General features: G+C 45.0%; 1 protein-coding gene across 11 annotated transcripts in view; it reads left to right on the forward strand.

The window, feature by feature from the left end:
• KCNK10 (potassium two pore domain channel subfamily K member 10) overlaps positions 1-26,451 on the forward strand; it is a 135,301-nt gene that overhangs the window by 48,606 nt on the left and 60,244 nt on the right. For 10 of the 11 annotated variants that reach the window (XR_012494570.1, XR_012494569.1, XR_002138426.2 and 7 more), the window contains one exon: positions 8,133-8,467. Coding sequence is in view for 7 of the 11 variants with exons in the window: in XM_074327077.1 (XP_074183178.1) it covers positions 8,133-8,467 (335 nt within the window). In the remaining 4 variants the exon portion in view is untranslated. Of the gene's footprint in view, positions 1-2,482; positions 2,614-8,132; positions 8,468-26,451 lie in introns of those variants that run through there. The other variant, XM_019744491.2, reaches the window with a different exon arrangement.

Genomic DNA, 26,451 nt, shown 5'->3' on the forward strand with positions numbered 1-26,451 from the left:
TGAGCGCATGGGACGTTGGAGGCCATGTGAAGAGCCTTTGTAGTAACTGAGGAGTTTTAAGCAGGGGCAAGATGGGAATTTTAGAAGGATCACCTGCCGCAGTTGGGCTGGGAAGTGGGGGGTAGGGCATGCCCTGTGTGGCATCCAGTGAAGAGAGGCACCTAACTGCTTTTGACAAGACACCTGGGAAAGGCAAACCTCTCTCTTGAAGGAATGGGCTCTGACAATAGGATTTCAAACACTTGGCTCCAGGGTAAAGGAGATATTTTGGGAACTGCAGCTGCTTATATTATTTTTAATCCCAAAGGGAGGGGGGAAAAAAAACCTTTCCTTTTAAAAGTGCCTTGGTTCATTTAAATAGTGGAGGAAAGAACTTAGAACAAGGAGACTAAGTATGTTATTTGTGAAGCATTCTGGGACAAGGCAAATGGACCCCAGCTGTGGCTGTGCAGCTTTAGGCGTTGACCATGGAATCAAGACAAATGAGTCTGAAGTCTGTTGGGAGAACCACGAGGTAGGCAGCCCTTGATCCCAAAAGATGAGCCGTCCACTGGGAAATGCCAGGGCTGTTCTGACCAGCTCAGCATGCATAGGTAATAGCTCTGGTTCTGGGTTCCTTGTGCTCATGTGGGTGGGCGAGGGTCCATTTCATTGCAATAATAAAGGCATCCCACCTGGTACCAAGAGTCACCTACAGTGCCCAGAAATTTTGGAACGGGGTTTCTGTTGAAGAGAGTTTCCTGGCAGCCAGGGAGAGGGGATGGTCTACGAGATGACCATTAACGAGCAACAAAATCATGCTCTATGACAGTAACCAATTCAACAGACACACTGCGACCTCTCGCAGGCCTTGTGAATGATGCTGCAAACAGAGAAGTGGAATAGGATCTACCATCTCCAATACCCAGGAAGCCGCGGCATCTGGGTTCTCCTCTGTGCATTTCTTCCCTCTGCTGTCTGTTGAATGTTGCTCCCTTCAGCACCACTTTTTACTCTCTTCTCATTCTGCAGCTCCCTCTGGACTATTGCATCCAGTCTCATGGCTTCAATACCACCTCTATTCTCATTGCTCTCAAGCCAAGGTTCCAGCTAGATTTACTCCCTGAGTTTCAGTCCCTTACGCCTTACATCTGCTGGATGTCTCCTCCCTGATGGGCTATAGGAGCTGCAAGCTGGAGCCTCCTGCCTTTTCTGTCTTGGAGAACACCACGCTCTCACAAGCCAGATGCCTGGGTGTCATCCCAGATCCGGCCCTCTCCATACTTCTCATTTGCTATCAATCACTATAGATTTTACTCCCTTAACAATGCTTGTCTCTGACCCCTCCCCCCATCTCTTCTGCTACTGCCTGAGTTGAGGCCCCAATCCTAAGAGCCTCGTTCTCTGGGCCCTGTCTGCGGTGAAGGCCCCTGCCCTTGTGCCATGACCTTGGTATATAAATGCAACAAGAGATTTGGGGACTATCAGGAGCAACCATTTGCTAACTAGTCCTGAGAAGGAAGCCATTGGTCCTTTGAGCCCCCCAAATGCGTTCAACAACCTTTGTACTCTCCCCAGGCTGGTAGTATACTAAGGGGGGGCAGGGCTTCAGTGTTTGGGGTCTTCAAATCCAAATGTATGTTTGGTCCTTGTCAGAGGAACCCCAGGAAGGCAGACTGGAGGGAAATTCTGCCTGCCTGGCACCAGAGCGGTGATTCACCAAAGGTGATTCATGCCATTCAATAGATTTTTTCTCCTAACATATTGTGCATCCATGAGTAAAAGAGAGCCTTCTAGCCCTTTGTGAAGAGAACAAGAAAGCTCAGAACTGAGTGTGTGGAGCAGTGAAGTGTATTACTTCTCCTTTCTAGTCCTCCCTAGAAATGGAAGGAACCATAAAGAGCTCTCCTTGGACTATCGATTTTCTAAGAACTTTAACACCTTGACCCAGGATGTTTGTCTACAGAATGAAAAAAAAAAAAACCATACAAGAGCAGCAGGGCTGCTCTTATCTCCCAGATTCAATGAGCCCTGTAGTTAAGCTATCTTTTGGGCCAGTGTATGAACTTGATACAAATGCTGGCGCAAGGCAAAGTTATGGACGGGTGAATGAATAAATTCAGGAATGGAGCAAATTGTAACTGGGTGCCTTGGAGTTGTAGGCACTGTACTAAGCTCTGCACTGAGACATAGAGAGAGTATTGATCCAACTGGGGTGGGTAGTCGTCAGCAAGAGCTTCTTGGAGGTTGTGACATATGAAGTGATGTTTGAAGTCTGAGGAGGGGTTGGCCAGATAAGGAGTGGGGAGGAGAAAGGAATCTGGAAAGCAAGACCCATTCCTCTGGGCTCAGCACACAGGGACCTGGGTGCTGCTACATTTGGCTGGGGCGAAGGTTGCAAGTGAGGGCGTGGCAGCGGGTGAGGCTGGGGAGACAGGCAGGCACCAGGTTCTGGAAGGGAGTCTTGGTGCGAGGCAGGAGCCAGCGCTTTATTCTGAGTCTCCGTGGTGCCTTCAGAGGAGCTGAAGAAGGAAGTGGATGTGATCAGAGTCACACCTCAGGGAGCAACGTCTGGCTGCCACGTGGAGGATGCATTTCAGGGGGGCAGGACCGGAGGCTGTCTCGATGACTCAGGTGAGAGAAGACCAGGGTCTGGACTAAGGAGAGAGGCAAGGTGGCAGCATACTCTCAGCTCCCTCGTCGTCCCTTTTCAACCTTCATTCCTCTTATCTTGGCTGTCTGTCTCTAAAGTTTCCCAGAAATTTCATGGTACTTTGGTCTTTACCATTTGGAAATGAATTCTGATGTTTTAAAGGGGGCTGGAAGGAGAGACCAGTGATTAAACCCAAAGGGAGAGCCTTTTCTGTGGTGGCGACATGGCTTGCTCATTTAGCGCGTGTAGACTGAGTGTCACTGCACCCTTAGTCAGGACCAGGTCCATCACCTTTAATGCACAGCCATCCCATGGAAACAGGAAAACAAGGTTTGGCTGTTGGGGTATCTGGAATCAGAGGGAGCACACACATTCTGCTCTTCTCAGAGGCAGATCATGGCTGAAACCAGCTGCTGCAACAGTCGTGGACAGGGGGTGGGGCTGGAATTGTCTGCGCCTCAGTTCTTCCCTTTTCCCAACACCACCCTGACGTCTGCCTAGGCCCAGGGCAGCCTTTGGGGATCCCAGGCTCAGCTGTAACCTGGGGCTTTGGAAGCTCTGAGCGGCAGTGCAGATGGCCCTGGACAGATTCCAGACCTGCAGCCGGGAGGAGGTAGTGAGGCTTGGAGTTAGAGGAGAGGGCGGGTGTTCTCTGCCTCTCACCGGTGTGTTGCAGTCACAGTTGTACTTTGCTTGGGTCAATAGGCAGTTACGTTGCTGTGTGACAGTGGCCCCTCTGAGGTGGCTGCATTTCAGGTTTCCAAGAGACTCTGAATCCTATGGATAATATTTGTTTCAGGTGGTATGGAGGAGTGGAGGCACTCGGGGTTAAGTGTCTGAAGATGGGTCCAAGGACGCCATTACTTATTAGCTCGTAATAGGCTTGTCATTGTCACCTTTCTGGGCCTCATTCCTCTTCTGTCAAGGGGAGATAGATAATGAATATTTCCCTCCACAGAAGGTAAACTAGATTCACTCATGCATAAGATCTTTGTCAACTCTCCCACTAACTCTGAGGGCAGAGATGTGTTTTATTTACTTATGTGTCCCTGGTGCCTGGCAAACTCAAATATTTGTTGATTGACTGCATGAATGGATGATGCCATGAAGTGTACAGGACATGGAAAATTCTGAAATAAATAAAATTACTAAGAACTTGTTCAACAAAGAAAAAGCAGATTTCCACATGTGCCCTCATATCCACCCATATTTAGGTAAAAATGGAATAGGCTAATGTTTGTGAAGAACCATTTAAAAATGAAAATTAACTGAAGGAATATTTTCTTCCAACCTTTCCTTTCTCATCAATTCTTGGTAGCACTTTTGCTGCCAAATGCTTTTGTTAGAGTCGTGAAGCAGTATAGATTGTTACTTATGTGACCCATCTATTATTGATTCGTTACTTGGGGAAAAACTGTCACCTCTAGGAAACTAAAGTAGTCGGTCTCATAGACTGGGAAATATTTTTATGCCTGACTGAGACAGATGCCTTTCTGATTTTTGGATAAAAGGGCCCTTTGCACCTGGGATTTCTTTGTTTCCTATCTTTCTGTTCCTATGCTCCAGAGGAGAATGGACTTGGAAATCAAATTATTCTAATTTTAATCCTGGCTCCACCTTCTCTACCCACTTGACCTCTGTTTAGTCATTAAACCTCTATGGGTCTCAGTTTCTTTATCTGTGGAGTGGGGGTGTGTGGTGGCTTGAGGCATGTGCTCTCAGGCTTCCAACTGGAGGGAGTGTAATGGACCAGGAGCCCCAGCGACTACTGGGAAATCCACTGTGGGCTGGCACTGTGGGCACATTTTCCATGGGCTGCTCCCAGCTGGTGACTGAGTGCGGCAGGGACCCTAAGGCAGGCCTCTTCCTGGGAGCCACAGAAGCCCTCAGATGGCCGACTTTGGCCCATGAATTCCTTGACTTCCGTGTTGAGCCTTCCTTAGGTGGCAGGCGGTCTAGGACCTTCCTTCCCTCTCTCCTTCATTTGGGGCCAGACTCACGATGTGTCTGCTGGCTGTGTTAGCCTCCGCACTGCTCCCATTTTCTCTCACATGTGCGTTTCCCCTAATAAAGTCCATGCACATTTAATCCCCTCTTGGTGTCTGCTTCTGGGAGGACCTGCACTCACAGGTGATAATATTAGGTTGGTGCAAAAGTAATTGCGGTTTAAAAGGTTAAAAATAATTGCAAAAACTGCAATTACTTTTGCATCAACCTAATACCTTGTGGTGAGGCCCAAATACAATGATGTAAGCAAGTTTATTAGAGTGATAGGCACAAAGTAAGTACCCAGAAGTGGTAGGACGCCCCGTTACCTTCACCACCAAAACCATAGTCATCATCAGTTGGCCAATTTTGCTTCTTTGCTGGCTTCAGGCACAGAGAGCTCCCGTGGCACATCCTGGGTCACAAGGCAACTTCATATTAGAGGGACAGCAACTATGGTTTCCGAGAAAACATGGAGTGATTAAAAGACCCTTTGAAAACATATTACCCAATTTAAGCAAAAGGCACAAACCGAATCCTTCTGTAGCCATTGAATTGTGCAGCCATCTTTGCCAAAGCAACCAATTCCATTATGAGTCAAATGTACAAAAGATTGGTAACATTCTTAGATGCCTGCCCATGCTCCAATATCTACAAATATTCTCCAATCGGTAAACCAGGGCAGCTCCTTCCCTGTTCCTGAGAACCCTATGGGGGTTACAAAAATTGGCTGTGATGCAAATTTTGCAGATAAGGAAACAGAGAAACTAAGTGGTGGTTTCAAGGTCACTCAGAAGCTGATGGGTTTGGGACTGAAACTTGTTTTTGCTCATGGTGCTTTAGAAACTTAGGGATTAATGGATTCTGTTCAAACTCTCTTCCCAGGGCCAGTCTCTTAGCAAACTGGCACCAGGAACTGGCCTGAAAAGACCTTTCTCAAGCTTGTTTCTGTCCAGCCTCAGGGATGGTGGAAGTCCTGGAACCATCCATGATGCAAGTCAGTGAAGGAGACTCGGCTCCAACTGGCCTCCAGGCTCAGGGCCATCATTTGTCACCCCGTGAGGCTTCATCCTAGTGGTTGTTACTGATGCTGTGGAGTCTGTTCCCTAAGTAGACTGTCACCCCCCCCCCACCCTAAGCTGGGAGGGACCGTGACTTATCCCCACCACCGCACAGCTCTTTGTGCCCCTTTGGTGCTAAATTAATGCTTGTTGTTGAGGATAGTGGTGATTATGAGGGAGCTTTTGTTTATACTTTGAAAGAAATATCAGCAGCAGCAGCAACAGAAAATAAATATTTGCTCTCCACCAGATGCTGGGCCAAGACATAGAGAGCCAATGATTAAAAGACAAGCTTTCTAAGGAGTTTATAGGCTTGTGGGGAGACAGATGTGCCAAGCCTGCCTGGAGATCCAGGATGACTTCATGGAGGAGGCAGGCTTGATCTGAGACTGAGGAGGATGGGTTTCCCAGGCAGATGCATGTGGGAGGGAGCTATTGGCCGAGGGGACAACCGTGAGGGTCTGGAGGTATGAACAGAGCCCTGCTGTGTTGGAAGACCTGTTTAGTTTTGCTGGAACTTCAAGTTGTTTTCCATGCAACACCACTCATCATTGTATGTGTGGTTTGGATGTGCCAACATTTCTTCCTTCCTTCCATTCTTCATCCATTTAATGGCCCATTACTGATTGGCCTCTCACTGTGTGCCAGGCAGTGTGCAGGACACTGCATACAAAGGTGAAGGGTAGACACGGTGCCTGCCGTCCTGAACTCTAGGTTGAATGACAAATGGGCAAGCTCTATCCACAGCACACTGCAGCGGGTGAGGGCCACGGGGACCTAAGCTAGTGTGTGTGTGTGGGAGTGTAGTTCCTGTTGCTGCTGTAGCAAATTGCCACACACTTAGAGACTTAAAGCAACACACATTTATCATCTTATGGTTTTGGAGGTCAGAAGTTCAAAATCTGTCCCACTGGGAGGAAGTTAATGTGTAGGCCGGGCTGGGTCCTTCTTGAGGCTCTAGGGCAGAATCTGTTCCTTGCCTTTTCCAGCCTCCAGAGGCAGACTGCATCCCATGGCTTGTGGCGACTCACTCGGACCTGTTTTTGTCCTTAACATTTCTTTCTTTCTCAGACCCTCCTGCCTCCCTCTTACAAGGACACTTGTGATGATATTGAGCTCACCCAGATAATCCGGGAAAGTCTTGCTATCTCTAGATCTTCAGTTTAATCCGATCTGCAAAGTCATTATTGTTTTGAACAAGGAGTGACATTCCTGAGCTTTTATTTACTTTGAGTTTCCCAAGGCAGAGATTGAGCAGTTTAGCTCTCAGGAGTGAGATTGTTTGTCCCATTTAAGTAATTAGGTTTGTCACCTCCTAATCCCTTATTTGCACAACAGCCCGCTGCACCATGATAGAGGCCATAATGAGCATTAGTGAAATAAAGGGTGAACAAAATTGAAGTGCGATGGCCATTCATTGCTGCACAGGACAGATTTCTGAAATGCATGATAGCATGACGTGTGCGACACTACCCTGAACTTCCTGCCGTTCCAGAAAAGCCTCCAGCTTCACATATTTATTTCCAAGGTAATGAAATTGCCCTTACAGAGAGCAGGGGCCTTTGAGAATTCCATGCGTTCTGAAAACCAGGGGAGATTTCCTTTCCAATGGCCTCTTACTGGAGGAAAATAGAAGAAAAAATTTATTACTAATAGATCAGGCATGATTACATCTAAAGCACCACATTTTCTTTTGAGAAATACACTTAGAAAAAAAAAAAGAGAAATACACTTAGGATCTACTGTATTCTCTTATTTTTTCAGGGAACAAAGCTAATTGGCATAAAATATCACTCATTGTTTCCTTCTCTCCTTATAGCCGCCTTTCTTTTTCTTTGTCTTTAGAAGTTGTCAGAAACCCAAACTTTCTTTTCTGTGTCTGATATTTTGACTCATTTTTCTTATACTGAGCTCACCCTTCTTTTCTTTCTTTTGTGACCACAGCCCTGGATAAAAGGGACTTTTAAACTTGCTAGTTGTTTGTCTCTTCTCTGTTTTTGGTATCACCTTGCTCTCAGTACTTGGACAGAGTAGCCAGGTATCCTTCCATTTATTATATTTTCTCTCCAAGTTGAACAATATGTCTGTTTTTCAAATATGGTAATTGGTTGTGTATCTTATACATTGTTTAAACAAGGAAGCTAAGGGAGGAGATGAATGATAACTAAGAAAGACATGGCTTTTAAATTTGGACCCTTGAGGAAAATATAAGCATTTCAAACTCAATAACTTTCTTTTCTTTCTTTTTAAACTAGGACTCCTGGTGCTTGTTTTTTTTTTTCCAAACTCAAACAGGCAACTGACCAAATTCCCTAAATGTAGGCTTGGTGAACCAATTTTTAATCTTCATATTTGAAAGCTGGCTTGAGGAAGACATCTGTGCTTGGTTTCTGAGCAGCTGTGTTTTGTATTTGTAACTCTCTTTTTTCCCTCTCCCCCACCCTATTTTTCAGTGGCCGTTCCCGCAGCAGTGCCCCCGGTGTGTCAGCCCAAGGGTGCCACTAACGGGCATTACCCAGCCCCACGCCTCTCCATCTCCTCCCGAGCCACAGTGGTAGCCAGGATGGAAGGCACCTCCCAGGGGGGCCTGCAGACCGTCATGAAGTGGAAAACTGTGGTTGCCATCTTTGTGGTCGTGGTGGTCTACCTCGTCACAGGTGGTCTCGTCTTCCGGGCATTAGAACAGCCCTTTGAGAGCAGCCAAAAGAATACCATCGCCTTGGAGAAGGCAGAATTCCTGCGGGATCATATCTGTGTGAGCCCACAGGAGCTGGAGACATTGATCCAGGTAAGCAAGGAGTAAGTCAACCACAGAAAATCCTGAGGGGAGAGAGGACAGCACTGATTTTGTCTTTCTAGCTCTGGGAGTATTTGGTTGAAAAGCTCCTGATGGTCAGGGAGGTCCTCTCCAGGGAGGAGACATTTGAACTGAGACATCAAAGAAGCCAGAAAGTGAGGCATGTGACAAAGTGGAGGCAGAGCGGCCACACGTGGGCGCCGATGTAGGAGCAGGCTATGATCTGCATGTGTCACCTATGTTTGGATGTGGTGACCAGTCAGCAGCAGGCAAAGGGGCTGTGGGTTTTCAAATTCAAGTCCACCTAGGTTCGCTGGTCCTGAGGTCTGTGTGAGATTCTGGGCTAAGAGGCTTCCCCAGAAGCCAAAGGAAGAAGAATTTTAAACAAGCAGGCCTGTGTTAACCAGCCCAAGGTCAAAGAGGACAGAATAGAGAAAAGGCCACCAGATGTGGGATGAGGAGACTGTTGGTGACTTGGGACAGCCATTTTGGTGGATTTATGAGGATGAAATGATAAAGATTGCAGTAATGGTAATAATCAAAGTTGCTGTTTTTGAACACTTGCTGTTTTTCAGGCACTGTGCTAAGGCCTTTACATGCCCTGGATATTAAGGGGAAAAAAAGACCCATTAAAAAATGGAGGTAGAGAACTTGGGTGACCACCTAGAAAGGCAAAGCAATGAGAGCAGAGGGTGGAGGTGGCATTGGCAGGGTAAAATGTGGCTGGGAAGGGGTGTGGGACAGCAGAGTCATCTGAGGTGGTGTGATGCAAGGAAATGAAACAGGAGGCTTGAGAAGTTGTGAAGGGCAGAGAGGACCAAGTCCCAGGAGGAGGCAGGGGAAATGGTTGGTAGTCCAGCTAGAGGGCTTCACCTTGGAGGTGGGGTAGGATGGCTGCCTCTGAGTCTGACGTTTGACTTCCTATTGTAGGGACAGAGTCCCGGAGAGCAGTTTCCAGGCTCTCGACCTCACGTGGAAAGGGGCTGGCTTGGGTAGTAGATGGTCATCAGCTGTGATCAGATGCCCATCAGCTGTGATCAGATGGCCTTCATCTGTAACTAGTTGGCCATCAGCTGTTACCAGTTAGCCATTAGCCGCTAATGTAACTGCCATGGCTGGGCTAGCAAGTGCGGCCAGCAAGCGGATTGTGGATTGTGGATCATGTCGATCCTGCTTCCTGTGTCTCGACCAGCTGCCATGGAGAATATAGTGGTATGACTCCCCTATCTATGGCTCTGTGTTGTTCCTTTTTGGCCTTGCCATGTTCTGCGTTCTTGTGTGGGGAGCGGGAGCTGAGACCCTGCATGACACCTATCCTACACACAACCTCCTGAACCATGAAGAGTTGGTCATGGTGGAAAACGGTGACATTTATGGAGGCAAGGCAAAGTCTCCTTGGGGCTCTAAAGTTTGGAAGGCAGAGGGATGGAAAAAACGGCTTCCATGATTCCTTTTGGCTCTGGAATTATCTGCATTAATTTCTAAGGGCTACTTCAATCCAGGATTCTGTAGGATTTGCAAGTCTGGGCAGGCTTATTATTTATTTATTTCAAACTACGTAGGGTAGAGGAATTCCAAGGCTACTTATGATCTGGCACTTTTATAATAATTGTATTCTTTTAGATTAGTTTTGATAATCTGATTTGACTCTTAAATAAATAAAAATACACATTTTCCCCTGGGAATAAATATGATTTCATACCTATGCCCTACAATTTTTATTAAAAAATAAAACTTTTAAAGCCTAAAATTCAAAGGACATGTTTCATGTCACTCTTGGATGGTCTTAGTCTTTTTTTTTTCTTTTATGAGAAAATGCTACCAAATGTGGCCACGAGAGTATTGTGTTAATCTGTGCCGGATTTAAGGCCGGGAATGTCATACAGAATGGAGGAAACAATTCTAGAGTAGTTTTAACTAAGAATGCAATTACATTTATACATGTTGTTTTGATATGTGGTAAGATCCTTTTTATTTAGTTGCAGTACATATAATAACCTGAAAGGTGGTCTGAATTGAGTCTAGATTTATGCTTGAATTTTCCGCCCTGAGATAGTGAGATCTTGAGTAAAGGGGTCATTGTCTTATCATCTTTGTATCCACATGTAGCCTATGCATTGTCTTGCATCTAATTATTGGCCAATAGAAAAATGTTTTTGGAAAGAGATATTCAACTAGATCTATAACATCAATGATGCCACAAGAGAGCTGGGTTTATTCATGCATTTGTTTATTAACTCAGTATTTCTGTATTGCCCATTCTTTGGCTCTCTCCTTTATGAAAGAGCTCAGAGGCCAGAATGAGTGACAGGATGGGAAGTATAGAGGTTTTAATTCTCATGCTGCCATTAAAACCTATCCCGTTTTGATCTCAGAGGTTTTTCTGTTAAATGAGGTATGTGTACGTGTATGGGTGTGTCATTTTTATAATAATTAAAAAAACCACCCTTTATTAGGCACTTGTTATGAGTTAAGCACCTTATGCCCATTACCTCATTTAATCTTTCCAATAACCCTCTATATTGGTATTTTTATTATGCCCATTTTACAGGTGAGGAAACTGATGCTACAAGGGGTTGAGTAACTTTCTAGCTACCAATGTAGCAGAGCTGGGATTCAAAGTGAGGTCTGTCTGACTCTACCTGCCTCTCCCAGTGAATCTACAAGCCCTTAAGTAGGTCTTGCTTTATCATTAGCTCCACTTTCTCTTAAACATTTGCTTTAGGTATAACACCTTCTAGAATTTTAGCAGAGTCAAAAAACATTGGAGTTCCTGTGCTCTAACAGAGAGCATTTCTCTATTTCTTCCTTCTATACCCATTGAGTATTTGTCCTGGACCTGTGGTACTTTAGGGTCTCCATCTACTGTGATTGAAGAATTTACTCTTGTGTTTATCTCCAGTTTTTGTAGGTTAAACAGGTTTACCCTTCAGTTCACCGATTCCTTTATAGGATAAAAATGTCCACACTTGTGGACCAGGCAGCATTCTCTGAACAGCACGGTGTACATTACTCCTAAGAAACATAGTGTTTGGGGGGAGGGGTATTCAATGTGAAGTGTTTCAAGCTGGAAAAATAGTATTTTTGTATCTCCCCAAAGAAGTGAGCGATAGGCAGAAAATTTGATTGATGGAATTTATCTGGTAACGTTGGGACTCGGCTGGATCGAGTGATCCCTGATAAAGCTAAGCTGGAAGCTGTATTTAATGTTATTAATGACAAAAGCAGAGTGTCCAGAACAGCATAACCCCCATGAAATGCGCAGGTAGCTTAGAAGAGCCAGAGCCAGGGAGGGATTTTCCAGTGAGTCAAACTACTTTATGGGGTACTGTGGGACTCAGAGGAGACTGACAACTCACTGTCACTGAAAGGTGAAGATAGATGGATTGTTGTTGTGAAGGAGACTGTCTCATTCATTCATTCATTCATTCATTTGTTCATACATTCATGCAGTCTTTAGATTGCTATTGAGCTCCTATTTTATCAAGTAATATAGTAGTAAGTGTTGGGGATGGAAAAGATAAGAATAAGACACATCTAGAGCAAGTTACTAACCTCTCTTGTGATCCAGTTTCTTTATCAATAAAATGTGCCTAAAATTACCCACCCTTAGGGTGTTGAGAGGATTAAATTCTGTAATTCATGCATAGAGCTTTGAACTGTGCTTGGCACCTGTGAGCGTTCAGAAAGATAGCTATTGCTGCTGCTGCTGCTGCTGTTTATAGTATTATTCAAGTGGCTCAGAGTTTCAAGAACTGGTTCTTCAGGGAGAGGTGGTTTATCTCTAGGAAACATCAGAAAATGTTGGAGACATTTTTGGTTGTCACAACTGGGGAGGTACTATAGCGTCCAGTTGGCAGAGGCCAGGGATTCTGCTAAACATCCTACAAAGCACGGCATAGCCCCTCATCACAAAGAATTCTCTAGTCTAACACATCAATGGATGGAGAAGCCCTGGAGGGAGAGGCATATAAACCAATAATTAGAATTCTCTGGCCTGGACCTATTTGAAGTATGTGGAGAAATGGGAGCCCCAGTGAGGCAAACAGGGAAGATTTTGTGGCTACGTATCTTCTTTAGTCTCCATGACTAATCTATGATGATAGTCTTCTGTGCCTATTTACAGATAAAGAAACTGAGGCAGCAGGAGGGGTAGTGACATGCTCAAGTTCACCTGGTTAGTAAGTGGAGGATCCAGGATTCATTCCTGGGCAGTCTGAACACGCATCAGTGTCTTAACCACCACACATTAGAACAGAAATGTGGGCTATGGGAAGGGGTTCATTCGGTAGACCAAGTGAAGGGCATCCCACGGGCATGTGCGGCCTTTTGAAGGAACTACAAGTGATCAGTGTGGCTTGAGCTGAGAGGTACGAGAAGTGGTGCTAGGGAGGCTGGGGATGAGGGCGGGGTCTCAATTTGGGAGGTGCCCAGAAAGCCTTGCTGAGGAATTTGGGCTTCATGCTGTGGGAAGTGGGGAGTCGCTGAAAGATGAAGCAAGGAAGTGACATGATGGGAATTTTCTGTTGGAAAGATAACTCTTTTAGCAATGGTAAAGTTGGGTGGGAGAAAAGAGAAATTGGAGGAAGGAAAACCAGTTAGAAGAATATTGTAACATCATAGGTGAGGGGTGCTAAGCGATAGAGATGGGGACACATTTAAGAGAATTCAACAAAGAAAACCTGAAAATGACTCTTTCCCTGGTCAGCAAAGAGTTCTGGAGTGCCTGCTCTGCTCTCCATGTCCTTGCCTGTTCAAGCACAGGCCATGTAGGCGGCAGAGCCCGGTTATAAGCATCCAGACTCTGGAGTTGACCTTCCCATGTAAAATCTCTGTGCTGCTAACGGGCTGTGTGACTTGGGGAGTCCCTAGGGGCGTCGCCTCAGGCCTTAGTTTCCTGTCTGCAAAATGGACATTGTGGTAATAGCGTTCACTTCTCAGGGTGCTCTGAGGATTAAACAAAAAAGCTGTTACTTTTAGCTCTTGTGATTGCTGCTATGTATCTGTAGGGGAAGGCAGGAAACAACAACAACACAAGAAACCAGAAAGCCCCTAATTTATGTGCATCCTGAGATTTTGCTAAGCGAAAAGAGAAGAAAGCGCCTGAAATGCCCTTTGGGATTTCAAATCCTATGTTTTCTAATTGACACATTTTCTGTTTGCTTCTACTGTGAAAGCAAGAAGTCCTCTTCACAGCAATTGCTCCCCTGAGTGCTGGGTGGGGCTGCTTACTCCAAGTCGCTGTGTCTTTGTGGCTTGAGGCCAGGAAAGACTCATAGTAGTTTTCTGTTCCATTTAGAGGACTTACTCTGGCCACCTAGATAATCGTTTTTATCCCAAGCTTTGGTGGAGACACTCAGCCTCATATCTATTAGGTAGACACTGGGGCTGGCTGTCATCTCTGTTCCTCTTGGTTGTTCTCTGCATAGTTTGAGACATGCTTTCAGAGAACCTCAGGGACCCAGAAGGCTTAGGCAGCCCCCAGGGAGCAGACTACCTGAACAGTGGGGTCGCCATTGACTCCAAGATATGACTGAGGGAAAGGGTCCATGTCCTCTGAGCCTGGTTGCCACTTACCCGCCGTGAGGCACATGGACCTTCCAGTTTGGTGCCCTGGGGTAAGCCACTTAACCCGAGCTGGGCCTCAGCACGTCAGCCCATCCATCTCTAGACTCTCACCCCAGAGACGATGTGGGGGAGCCTGCAGATGACTGTAATAGGAAGATCCCGCAGAGCTGTTGTAATATTAAAAAATAGCCACCCCTTATGAGTTGTTTACTGTCCTCTAGGCGCCGTTCTAAGTGCTTCAGTCCTTGAGCTCTTTTAATACTTGCAACAAGCCTACAGGTAGGTTCTGCCATCATCATTCCATTTTATGCACGAGCACGTAAATTGTAAGAAGTTAAGTAACTGGCCCAAGTTAAGTACCGGTCGATGAGTGGTTAAACTGGGATTTGAGCCGTGGGGTGCAGGACTCCAGAGACCATTGTGCTGTACTGCTCACTTGTGTCAATGGTGAGTGTCCCCCGCACTACGTCCAGCACTTTGCTCAAAGCTTTTACTCCAAGGAAAAGACTGCAGGGAGAAGGAGAAATTATTAGGGAAACCTGGGCTGTCTGACATAGCACTATTGCACTCTAAGTGTGGACTATCGCATTTTCAAAGAAGGGGTGTCAGGAGGGGAATGAGAAGAGGCATTAGGGTTAGTGGTCCCTTACTCCACTGAACCTCAGGGTCCCCCTATTAAAGGGACTGGACAGCCCCTCTCATTCGGAATATTGGGAGGAGTGAATGAGGTAACCCACATGAAGTGCCGAGTAGTGTGCCTGGTATATAATTGGCATTTAGGAAACATCATTTCCTTGCCCCTGTTCCATCTTTCTTCTCCAAAGTGAAGTGCAGGGAATGGAACTGAATAGATGGTGATAAGCCAAACTGGAGTACTTGCATTGCTTTGGCAGTGGAATAAAGTAAACTGAGTATGTTTTTGAAGTCTCAGTTTCCATGATCTTGATTTGACAGTCACTCCATCCCAAAAACTTTCTCCTCAATGCTCTCAGATGCCACAATTGCTTGTTTCCCTGTCCCCAATACAGTTGTCTTAGAAACTTCTATCGGGATGAGTCTTGGAGAAAGCAATTACACATTCATCTTAGGTAATCCTCAAAGAATAAAATCATGAGATGTCTTCAGTGACCGACAGGGGAAGGGACAAACGCTTCAGCCCATGTGGAGGGTGATGTAGCAGTCATTTTTCAGGTTGTGAATTCTTAGACATTTAAGACTTTGAGTATCTTCACTGTAGCTCTGTGGTCACATGGCTGTGCTTTCTCCTGGTAATAGCCATGTTGAAGGGAGGTGTGTTTCATAGGAGTGGGTTTAGGGTTGGGTGAGGTGCCCACCAGGGAGGACATGGGATTCTCCATTCGAAGTGCCTACATGTAGCACAAGTAACAAGGACTCCTCTCTCTCTGGACAGCGTCCCTGGGGGCCGCTTGGTGCAATGCCCCCAGAGTGAGCAGGTTACCTCCCTGTCTAAAAGGCTGACTTTTCCCCTGGCATACTTTAGTCTTTGCTTCGGCAGGTTACTGAACCTTTCAGAACCCTCTTGACCTCAAAATGGGCACCTTCTTCTCGTCATTGTAGCTTCATTGTCTGAAGAAAGCCGAAAGCTTTGCTCTGCCTGGCATGGGCCAGGTCTGGCATTTCCTGGAGTTATGAGCATTGGGGTGGGAGCTTCTCATCCTGATATGTCTCCCCTCCTGGACTGGTTCTGTGATGTTTTATGTTGGTGAATGGGGCCTTGGTTTTCACTTTGTGACCTCCTAGGGATTTTTAGCCTTTGCTAATAAATGATTAGAGTCTTAGATGCTTTGCTCAGTGCTGAGGCCTCAAGCTGGTTTGATGAATACTATTTGACACCATTTATTAAGCCCCGACTCCGTGCAGGCTCGGGGCTAGGCAGTTTACACAGGTATTCCTGAGCCTCATTTCTCACTCTCCATTGCCCCAAGGGCTAGCCACAGTTACTGACCCGGGTTACAGAGGCTAAGTACCTTGGTAAGTTTTCACAGCTAGTGGCAAATGTGGTCCTGGAATCCGGATCTCTCTGACTTCAGGGTCCACGCTCTTTTATTCAGGCTCTATCCTTAGCTTGACACAATGGGGCCAGAGAATGTGTAATTGTATTAAGACAAATTCCCCCTAAGGGAAAATCCACTCAAACGATGTGATGGGAAAGCTCTCTCGTGGGAGTCAGTGCTTGCCTTCTGCCACAGAGGCCCCTCCTCCTTTCTCCCCTGAATTTATAACCTTTCCAATCTACAGAGAGCATTTGTGCCGGGGCCCGTGCTCTGGACTGTGGATGTCTGGCATTCTGACTCATTTCACTGGCTGTGCTCTTTGGGCTTGATTCCACTGAGCTTTGGTGGAGGAGGATTTAATTTAAGACATGGACAGAGGACTGGACATTTTGCTGTGGTCGTAGGCATGGACCTTTGGTATTGTCATGGTGACTAAGGCTGCTGTTCTGCCGATAAGGGGAGGGCCAGAATTGATGTGCTGCCATATTGTTCTCCCCAGGAGCAAGAGATGTTGGTTAATTTACATGACCCATAAACATTTCCCAACATGGTGACATTTTCCATTCTCTTCTTCTGCCAAGTTCAAAATCACTCGCTAACTCACTCACTCACTTGCTCACTCATTCATTCTTTCACTCATTCATTCACCAAATCTGTTGATTGCTTGCTGTGTGCCAAACTCAATGTTAAGTACTGGGGACATAATGGTAAATAAAAGACAGACGTAGTCCTTGCCCTCCTGGAGCTTATGGCTAGGGTGACCAAGTATCCCAGTTTTTGTTGTTCTGGAGTAATTGTTAATAGCATCCCTTTTTCTTTCTCAAAAAGTGTCGTGCTTTGAAAGATCGATGATATGGTCATCCTACTGATAGGAAGTGGTGGAGGCAAACCTTACGCACATAAGCACACAAGTAAGTATAAATCACATCAGATGGATGCTGCAAAGCAGAGGGAGGTAGAAGCAGGCACCAGAGAGAACGTAGGAGCAGGAGAACGGACTTCGCAGGGCAGGGCTTCCAGGACCCAGAGCTGAGTGCCGAGGCTTGGCAGTGGAAGGTGTCTAAGGACTGGGAGAAGGGAGCCAATGTGGTCGGAGGTCAGTTAGCAAAGGGAACTTGGGAAGCCATTAGACCGGAGACTGGCAGGGGCCAAACCGTGCTGGGCCTGGTATGGCATTTTACCCTAAGAGCACTGTGGCTATGTTTCCAGCAGCCGGGTGACATGATCTGATCAGTCAGCACATTGCCATTTGGGTCCATCTTGTAAACCCAAAGTGTAACAGTGGTAGTTGTGAGCTGGTTTTAAGTCATTCATTCATTCATTCCACTGAACATTTATGGAGTGCCAACTATGACACTCTGCCAAGTTTAATCTGGATTTCTGAACCTCAGAGGTGTCAAAACTCAAGTCTTGAGAGAAGCCTTCATGGACCTTCCATGGTGGGTGGTGCCCTGTTTGGCCCCATAACATCAGGCACTCATGTTTTCCTCTACACTTTTTAGACTCTAATGGGTGATCATGATTTTTCTCATTTGTTTCCTTGCCACGACTGTGAGCTCTTTCCAGTTGAGTCTGTGTCTTTTATTGATGTATCCCTCATGCCTGGCACAGTGATTGGCCTAAAGAAGTTGCTTAAGGTTTGAGGAATGAATGAATGAATGGGGACTTCTGTATCTGTTTTGGAGACCAAGAGTCCTTCATTTAGAACCTTCAAGAAGCAAAGCAGAAAATGATTTTCTTTCTGTGCAATGCAAGTCCTTTCTTTTTGTTCTTGTTGCCAACAGTACTTCTTTCTTCTTTTTTTTTTTCCAACTTTTATCTATCTTAAGTGTGTTTTTCCAGGACCCATCAGCTCCAAGTCAAGTGGTTGTTTCAATCTAGTTGTGGAGGGCACAGCTCACACTGGCCCAGGTGGGGATCGAACCGGCAACCCTGCTGCTAAGAGCACCAGGCTCTAACCAACTGAGCTAACAATCTGCCTCAACAGTACTTCTTTCAAATCATCATTCTGTCTTCTTTATGCATGAACAGATTCCCATGGTGTCTCTAGCTCCCAAAGCTTTACATATTTAGGAATGTAAGGATTTTAAGGAAAGCGTGGCCCCTGGGACATCCATTCAGCAGCCTATGGAAAGCCTTGCTGTGAGTTGGAGAGCGGAGCCAGATAAGTTTTCTTCCCTGCTCTGGGCCATCCCTTCTTCCAAGCAGCCTTTGTGCAGGAAGTTTAGGCTGAAGCCCAGGCAGCAAGTGACCTCTAGTGAATGCAGGTTTGGGTTATTTGTGGCCAAGGATACAGCTGTGACAAGTTGAAACAACTCCCTCAGCTGCTGCCCTGAAGTCAGAGGGCTCTTTTTTCCAGCAAAGCAGTCATACAGAAGAAGATGGTTCGATGCGTGCAAGACTGGGCCTGTAGCCCGCCTCACCCAACCCCCCTCGCGCTGTCCCTACAGGCCTCCACTTCATTATTATTATTGTTTTTATCCTGGGGTTGTTGATTCCATCACTGTTTAGTGAAGAAGATCTAAAGCTTTTAAGTCAGAAATTAAAGAGCTAATGGAAATTGGCATGTCACTGGAGAAGTGAATTTGCAAATGAGAATTCAATGTTCTCAAAAAAACTCCCATAAAAATAAAACAAAAACACAGCAATGAATACTATTGTGTTCACATTTGTATACAAATGTGCATGTGTTTGCTTCCTATTTAAAATGAAGCGCAAATCTCGTTTAGTGACATTTTGATGGTGTGTGGCTTGAACAATTATTTTCATTACTTATAATCAAATGTATTCATTTAGATAACTCATATTTACTGAATGTCTGTCATGAAGCAGGTGCTGTGTTAAGCTCTAGTGATTAGAAAAAAAATGACAAGATGTGCAAGATGCGTACTCATTGTTCTCCAGAAGCTTCCAGTCCAGTATTAGTTGTCACTAACACTTGCATGGTGTTTACTCTAGCCAGGCACTACTCTAAATGCTTTCTGTATTTTAAGTCATTTAATCTTTACAATGATCCTTGGAGGGAGGGGTAACGAGGAACAGAGAAGTTAAGTAACTTTCCCATGCTTAAGTTAGATGTAGAAGTGGGCTCTGTACATGGGCAGTCTGCCTCCAGAACCTGTGCTTTTCAACCATGATGCTCGATTCCCAGCTAGCTGGGGAGACTGACATGGCTGGGGTGGTGAGTTAGAGTCTGGTGTGACTGGTGCTGGAAGAAAAGGAAACATGCAGGCTTCTATGCACAGAGCAGGAGTCTCTGACTCAACCTGTGGGACCCCCAAAAGGACCTCCATTCACCTGTAAGAAGCTTACAGAGCCTAATGGTTATCTGCTGGTCATGCCCTAGAGGGATGTGGCTTTGCGTCTTCACATCAGGTACTGAGGCTGGATCAATATATTCTATTTAAAACCAAAGTACATGAGCCATCATTCAGGTCTGCAGTTAAGAGCGGCTTCTTAGTCTATATGGAGAACACATATTTATCTTTCTTTCTCGGTGGAAATGAGCAAAAGAGATGAAAAGCTTGAGGATGCTGGTTTTTGAAAAATGAGGACCAAAAGTAGAAATTCCTACTTCTCTATATTGTCTTTTTTTCTGGTGGATGAAGGTGACATAACAGATGAGCTTTAGAAAAATGTTTGCAAGCTGGACAGAGAGCTGCCTGTGGGAGACAGGAGAAGGCCAGAGTGAAAACAGTGGATTTTTAACCAGTCCCAGCTTTGCCACTTACTAACTACTGCAACTGTGGGCAAGTTACTTCTGTTTCTGTTGTCTCATGTATAGAATGGAAATAATAGTAAGATTTATAATTACAGTCTTTTTTTTTGTGAGAGCGGAATGAGATAAGAAGGCACATTGCAAATGCTGATGACTATGATTCTTTTCATGTGTAGTCTAGAGCTTTTCCTTGCCTGCCTCCACATCCAACTGTCCTCATTAGGGGAAGGTGCTGACACATTCTCGAAGGGGGCACAGGAAATGAAATATTAATTTGGGATTGATATTGATCACTCAGGAAGAGCAAGAAAGAGTGTGACTAAATAGCTACGGTGAAAATAAGGTAGCAGAAGCAGCTCTTTTTTAGGATGGTATTAATCATCTATTAAAGGTCAGGCTCTCTCCCACGCAGTGGAAGGAATAGTGATCTTTGATTTAGCTTACACTTCAATAAATCACAATTCCTGTATCTGCTTTTGTAGCCCGGTATAAACAGTTTTTCTCCCAGAAATTGGATAGACCCATCTTTGATAGGCATAATTTCAAGTGCAGACATGGCGGGGCATACATCATACGTTCTTCACAGGACCAGGATGATTGTTCAACATCACTTGGCAAATTTGTTATTCAGTCTGCAGAGGTTGCGTCCAAGCTGAGAAAAAAGATGACAGTCTGAAAGTTTATTGATCTTCTCAGGCAGGGCGTACACATATATCCCCGCTTCCTTAGTGGACCTGAGGCTTTCTTCATGGTTTAAAATGTCTCTTATTTCATCCTTCCGTGTAGTCAAAGAGAGAGACAATTAATTCTACATTGTCAGGCACAATTTGGAAACTACAAGAGCTCCCCCAAATATGGCTGGAACCCACATGACAATGTTGAGACAGATGAGTCATGCCAGGTGCTGAGGAACTGAGTTGTAGGACATTTTTTCCCCAAAGAATTAACTAATGGTAGTAAGGAAAGCGAGCTTGTCTAGGACCATCGGCTCTGTATACGAGGCCTAGTTCATCTTGGGGTTTTCTCTCTCTCATTCTCCAAATAGATTCTCCACTCGTCCTGTCCATTCAGCAGCTGGCCTTTACTCTAGATTTACAACTGGGCTGTAAAGTTCTGATGAAAACCTCGCTTCCCTGGGGACCTGGGGAAAGGCTAATATTTGCACATAGCTGGATACTGAGGATGGCAGGAAAATAAACACCCTCCTAACATTCACCGTGGGGCTGAAGGTGCCTTTCTCTTTGCTTGTGGTGGCCAGGCCTGGTTTTTGTGAGTGTTTGTGGGAGACTCTGAGGCAGTGCGGCCACAGGATGGCCAGCCCAGTCAGGCCAGCACAGGCCCGATGCCACATTGACTATCTGCCTGGGTGGGAGGCGAAGGCACATATGCATCAATGCCCTTTCCCTTCTCCCTTTACCTCTCGTAGACACGTGGGGTGCCCAGCCTGAGTGGGAGAAAGCCTGCTCTCCCCAGAGGCAGGGAGCTGGGCCAAGAGGGTCTGAGGTGGGGAGAAAGAACACAGATAGTGGAGAGGAGCTGCCTTCCCAGCATTTAGGATGATGACCTCCCTGTTGGCAATTCCAATAGCATCCACACACTAGCTTTGCCATGCACTAGATGTGCGATCATGGATGAGGGTCTACACCAAGTCTCATGTGCCCCATGGGGATGTAGCGATGCCCACCTCATGGGGTCATCATGAGGGTGAACTGAGTTCACTTGTACACTAGTATGTTCTCAGGAAGGGTTCCTGTTATTAATATTCATATATAGGAAATGACAAGGCACACTGCCAAAAGTCTCATTCATATACATTAAGAAAAAAAAGTCCTAACAACAACCATGCAAAGAAGGTCCCTCATTTTATAGATGAGGAAACCGAGGCTCAGAGAAACTGCGTAACTTACACAGGCTGGACATTTGCCTCTCTCTCCATGAACTTTCTCTGTTGCAAGAGCAATATGTGAGGTGTTTCCATGCTCCCCCTCTCTACTGAAACAGAGACTTCTTGGAATCAGCCACAGAAGAGCTGGGGGTGGCTCCAGGTCTCCTCTCTGATGCCCTCCTACTATTGTTTGTGATATTATGATGTGGCCTTGCACATGGACGTCAACTTGCCTCTCCCCAGCGCCAGCATCTTCTGTTCTGCGGCTGTGAGATATTTATATATGAAATACTTTCGAAGCAGGAGAAATGAAGAGCAATTGTGGCAAACAAATTAATACCAGACTTCCACTTCCTACCTGAGGCCCTTCCGCCACAAATGTGTGAGGAGGTGGAAAGGTGCTGCTGGGGTTTTTAATCATTAGCGGCATTTTTGAGTTGTAATGCATGTGGTCTGACAATTTGCCGTTGGGTACCTCTGAGGGTCTGTGGCTTTCCTTCTGTCCGTTAATGGCTGAAAGTTTGCTCGCTTTTAATAGCTTTTTGAAGCCACTGTTCACACCCACCTCCTCATCCTGCCTCAGGCTCTGGCTAACTATGAACTTCATAAATCCCTTTGCTGACCATGTCTTCTCGGGACCAAGAACATTGTAGACACAGAGCCACCTTTGTGCCCTCAGACGAGGGGTCCTTTCCTTTGGTCCCAGTGGTGTAAGCTCTTAGTAAAGTGACTATATGTCCTAGGTTACACCTGCCCTGTGGTCCCAGCATGAACAGAACCCCCCTTTCACCCTGCAAATATCCTGGATGGGGCCATAAATCAAATGATCACCCTAGCTATTAGTGTCCACGCATATGGCACCCATCGGTGGTATTCAGCTGATCTCAGACAACTGATTATTGTGCTACTTTTGTGTGTCTTTCTTTTTGGTGCCACATAAGGAAACAGATTATCTCACCGAGCACACAGATCATAGGAGAAAAGCCACGGACAGTTAGTGGTCCCCTGTGGGTCATCATTCATCCCATTGTAGTACTAGCTCTCATGATGGTATCTTGTGCCGTCCAGAAAGTGATTTACGTAGCCCGTCATTGCCGTATGGCATTACAGCACTGGGGGAAGCTGGAGGGGGGTGTCCAAGGGATCGTTACCTCCCCTCTTCTTTCTTCTTTCACATCAATCTCAGACCCTCCTCACTTCGTGAGAGGCTGTGGTTTCTCTGTTATACGTTTCAGGTGGTCCTAACGCATGGGGTTGGGGGTCGGGGTAGGAGTATGGAGAGTTTTGTTTGATCTTTTAAGCCAAACAGCACAGGGATCCATTGCATCATTTCATTATCTATGTATTCAGACATTTCTCATGGGCTGGCTTATCTACACTTTTCCAGCCCGAATGCAGAGGGAAAAAAAACAACTTGAAAGCACATGCATTTAATTTTAAAATATTGTACTTGAGTTCAAAGAATGATGATTATTAGAAAATATTTTAGAAGATGAATGGAGTTAGAGCTATGAACTCAATCAGAAATATTCTTATTGAGCTAAAAATGATGTTATTAATTCAAGCGATAACAGTCATTTATACTGGGCTTTCCCTGCACGTACATAACCCGAGTTTGCTGATTCATTTTAATGCTGGTGGTTTGCAGGAGTCTTTCTGACTGATCAGACCTAGATAGAATCAAACCTCATTCCATCCTGGGGATTGTCCAAAGCCTTAGCAAGAGCTTGGTGACTCGTTGAAGGACTTATCTTTCTCCTTCTTCTAATTCTAAATCACCCTCTGGCTCCACTGTGCCCACAGCAACCCTTTTATTTAATTTCCACAAAACTACTTCCCCAGGGCATTTGGGTGTATAGCTCACTTTACTGAAGATTTGGGGGAGTGAGAGGAATTTCCATCACAGATATAAAGCAAGTTAAAATTGGATACTGGAAGGATGTGCTCTTCAAAGTCCTGGGTGTTGCTGCAACTGACCTTGAACCTCTCACTGATCAACTGACACTCCTTTCTCTCTCTTTCTGTCTTTCTTTCCTCCTTTGTCAGGGCTTTCTTTCTCTTTTCTCTGCTCCCTCCCTCTCAGAGTATAAAACCAACATTTCCCCATTTTTATTTATTTATTTTTAAATTTAATTTTTAATGCAGCACAGTTAAGCTCTCAACCAGTTCCAAAAACCAAATGAAGTTTCGTGCCTCCACTTCCAAGGAAGTGGTCCAATTAGAGTTGGTCCCTTGTGTGGTCCCTTCTGCTTAAATTTTTGGACAATGGCAGTTCTTTTCCCTCATCTCCGTCTGAAGGTGAGCATGGGATGGGAGGAGGAGTGTGTTCTGGGTACCATATGTAGAGGAAAGGGCAATACCATGGTTTTTGAATTCTGGCTTACCTACTTCCTGTGTGACCTAGGGTAAGTTACTTAACATTCCTGAGCCTGTTTTCTTATCATGAAAGTGGAGGATAGCATTACTTTTTTGCAAATTGTAGAAAGGATCAAATGGAATAATAGTTCTATAGTGCCTGGCTTAATGTATGCACTCAACAAATGAAAAAGTTTCCTTTCCTTTCAACTGATAAACATGTTCCTTGAGGGTTGCATATGTGAACATCAAATATTTATAAATTGCATAATTCAAAAAAAAAAAGAAACTTGAAAGGAATCTTACTTCAGGTTTTTTTTTTTTTTATGGAACAAATAATCAACTCTGCTTGTCTTTGCTGCAAATCTGTATTTTTATATGCAGCACTGGGTCTGCTTATGATATTTATGTGCAATACTCAGCACAGTGAGACTTCTCTTTGCAGCTTCATGGAAGTTATAAATATTAGGTATTGATGGTGTGATTTGAGGCCACCTAAGTGACTGAGGCCTAGAGCTGTCCCTGAGGTATTATTTCCAGGTGGGCCCATCAGAGCTGAATAGATAATGAGGAGATAAACATTAGTTAAGGCCTGTGGTTTGATCTGACAGTACTCACAGCACAGTGAAAATAGATATTTTACCAGCAAAAAGGACACGCCATCTGTCTCTCTTCTAAAGCAGAACAGAGCAAAGCCCCTGATGAATTAAATGATTGTTGTCAATTAGACCAATTTAATCAATCGGCAAAGACAGCCTGTATGCATCCTATGCAGCCGGATTTAAATTCTGGGGTTCCAGAGTTTATGTTAGAAACAGTGGCCAGCATAATATTTCATGTTCTTAGAGGCAGGAAAGAATCCACTAAAGACTTAAACAAAAGAAAATGTTTTCTATTGTTGGATCAATTGTCTGGGGGTCTGCCAAATGCAGCCTGCCGCCTGGTTTTGTACAATCCATGACCTAAGAATGCTTTTTGCATCTTTAAAGGGTTGTAAAAAGAAGAGGAAAATACGCAACGGAAACCATAGGTGGCCCACAAAGCCTAAAATATTTACTATCTGGTACTTCATGAAAAAAGGTTGCTGATCTCTGGTCTAAAGAGTTTGAAGGTAAAAATATAAGGATGATTGACTTTTTGAGTTATAATCTGATTTGTGGCAACCACTGTCTGTCGGTTTTAGCAAAGCTTAATGGGCATTATTTAGGATAAATATAATCACATTTCAATATTTAATTATATCTTTTTATTTCCACATGGGGTTATTCCAACTTTGTCTGGGAAATGGAGTCTCTAGAAGTAGCTCATATGTCTGTCACCTCCCTCTGAAGCCCCTACCTGTCACTTCCTTACTATAGCTCACCTGTTTGAAAGCTCTTCCTGTCGTCTTCTCTGGCCTGAGAGGGCTTGGCTGGGGCCATTGCAGGAAGGGCTCCTGAGAGATTTTCACCTGATTCTATGCATGTCTCCTGGGAGCAGGGGGCCTGGATTAGACCCTGAAGGATGGGCACGTCGAGGGGAGGGCATACGCAGAGGTCCAGAGGTTTGAGTGACTGTCTCATGGAATGTTCTGCTCGGGCTGGAGACTTTTATAGTAGGTGTGAGATGAGGATGGATCATCAATGTGGCCAATTTGTTGGGAATTTTAAGGTGCATGGAATTCCAAATCCAGTTGTCAGTGAGAAGTCATTGTCACTTATTTTAAACGGGAGCAATATGCGTCCGTGTGTGAGGGGGGAGTGAAATGACAGCCATGAAATTGGCTATGAGTTAAACCCTAACTGGGTGCTGGGCTAAGCACACCACATGGACCATCTCATTTAAACCTCACAACAACTCTGCGGGGGAACTATTTTTATCCCCAGTTTGCAAATGAGGAGGTGTGGGCTTAGAGAAGTTAAAATAATTTGTCCAACATTTTGAAGTTAACAACAGCAAGAACCAGGGCAGTCTGTCTGACCTAGGACCCCAAGCTCTCAACTCCTGCACTCCTGAAACAAAATCAATGTAAAACATTCTAACAAAAGAGAAAAGAGTCAAAAGCAAACAAAATTCTGTCTCCCAGGAATGATAACTTTGGGTGATAATCCTTTTAGGCATCTTTCTATATATATGCAAAGCAATATGTATGCAATTTGCATAACCCCAGCCTGGATTGCATAAATTTGTGCCTGCAAATTTTACATAAATGGCACCATATTATATACCCTAGTTTCCCCCCACTTAAAACTAAGTTTCTAGATTTTAATTAGTGGGTGTATAATATTTCGCTTTATGACTGTACCCTCATCCACGTCACCAGTCCCCTATAGAGCACTACAGGTTCTTGAGCAGGGAAATCCTTTTTATTGGTTTGTTTTACTTTTTTTTCTTTCTTCTTCTTCTTTTTTTTTTTTTATTAGTTTCAGGTGCACAAAACAATGTAATAGTTAGA

This window comes from Rhinolophus sinicus, linkage group LG03 (genome assembly GCF_036562045.2).
Source record: "Rhinolophus sinicus isolate RSC01 linkage group LG03, ASM3656204v1, whole genome shotgun sequence".
Lineage (NCBI taxonomy): Eukaryota > Metazoa > Chordata > Mammalia > Chiroptera > Rhinolophidae > Rhinolophus > Rhinolophus sinicus.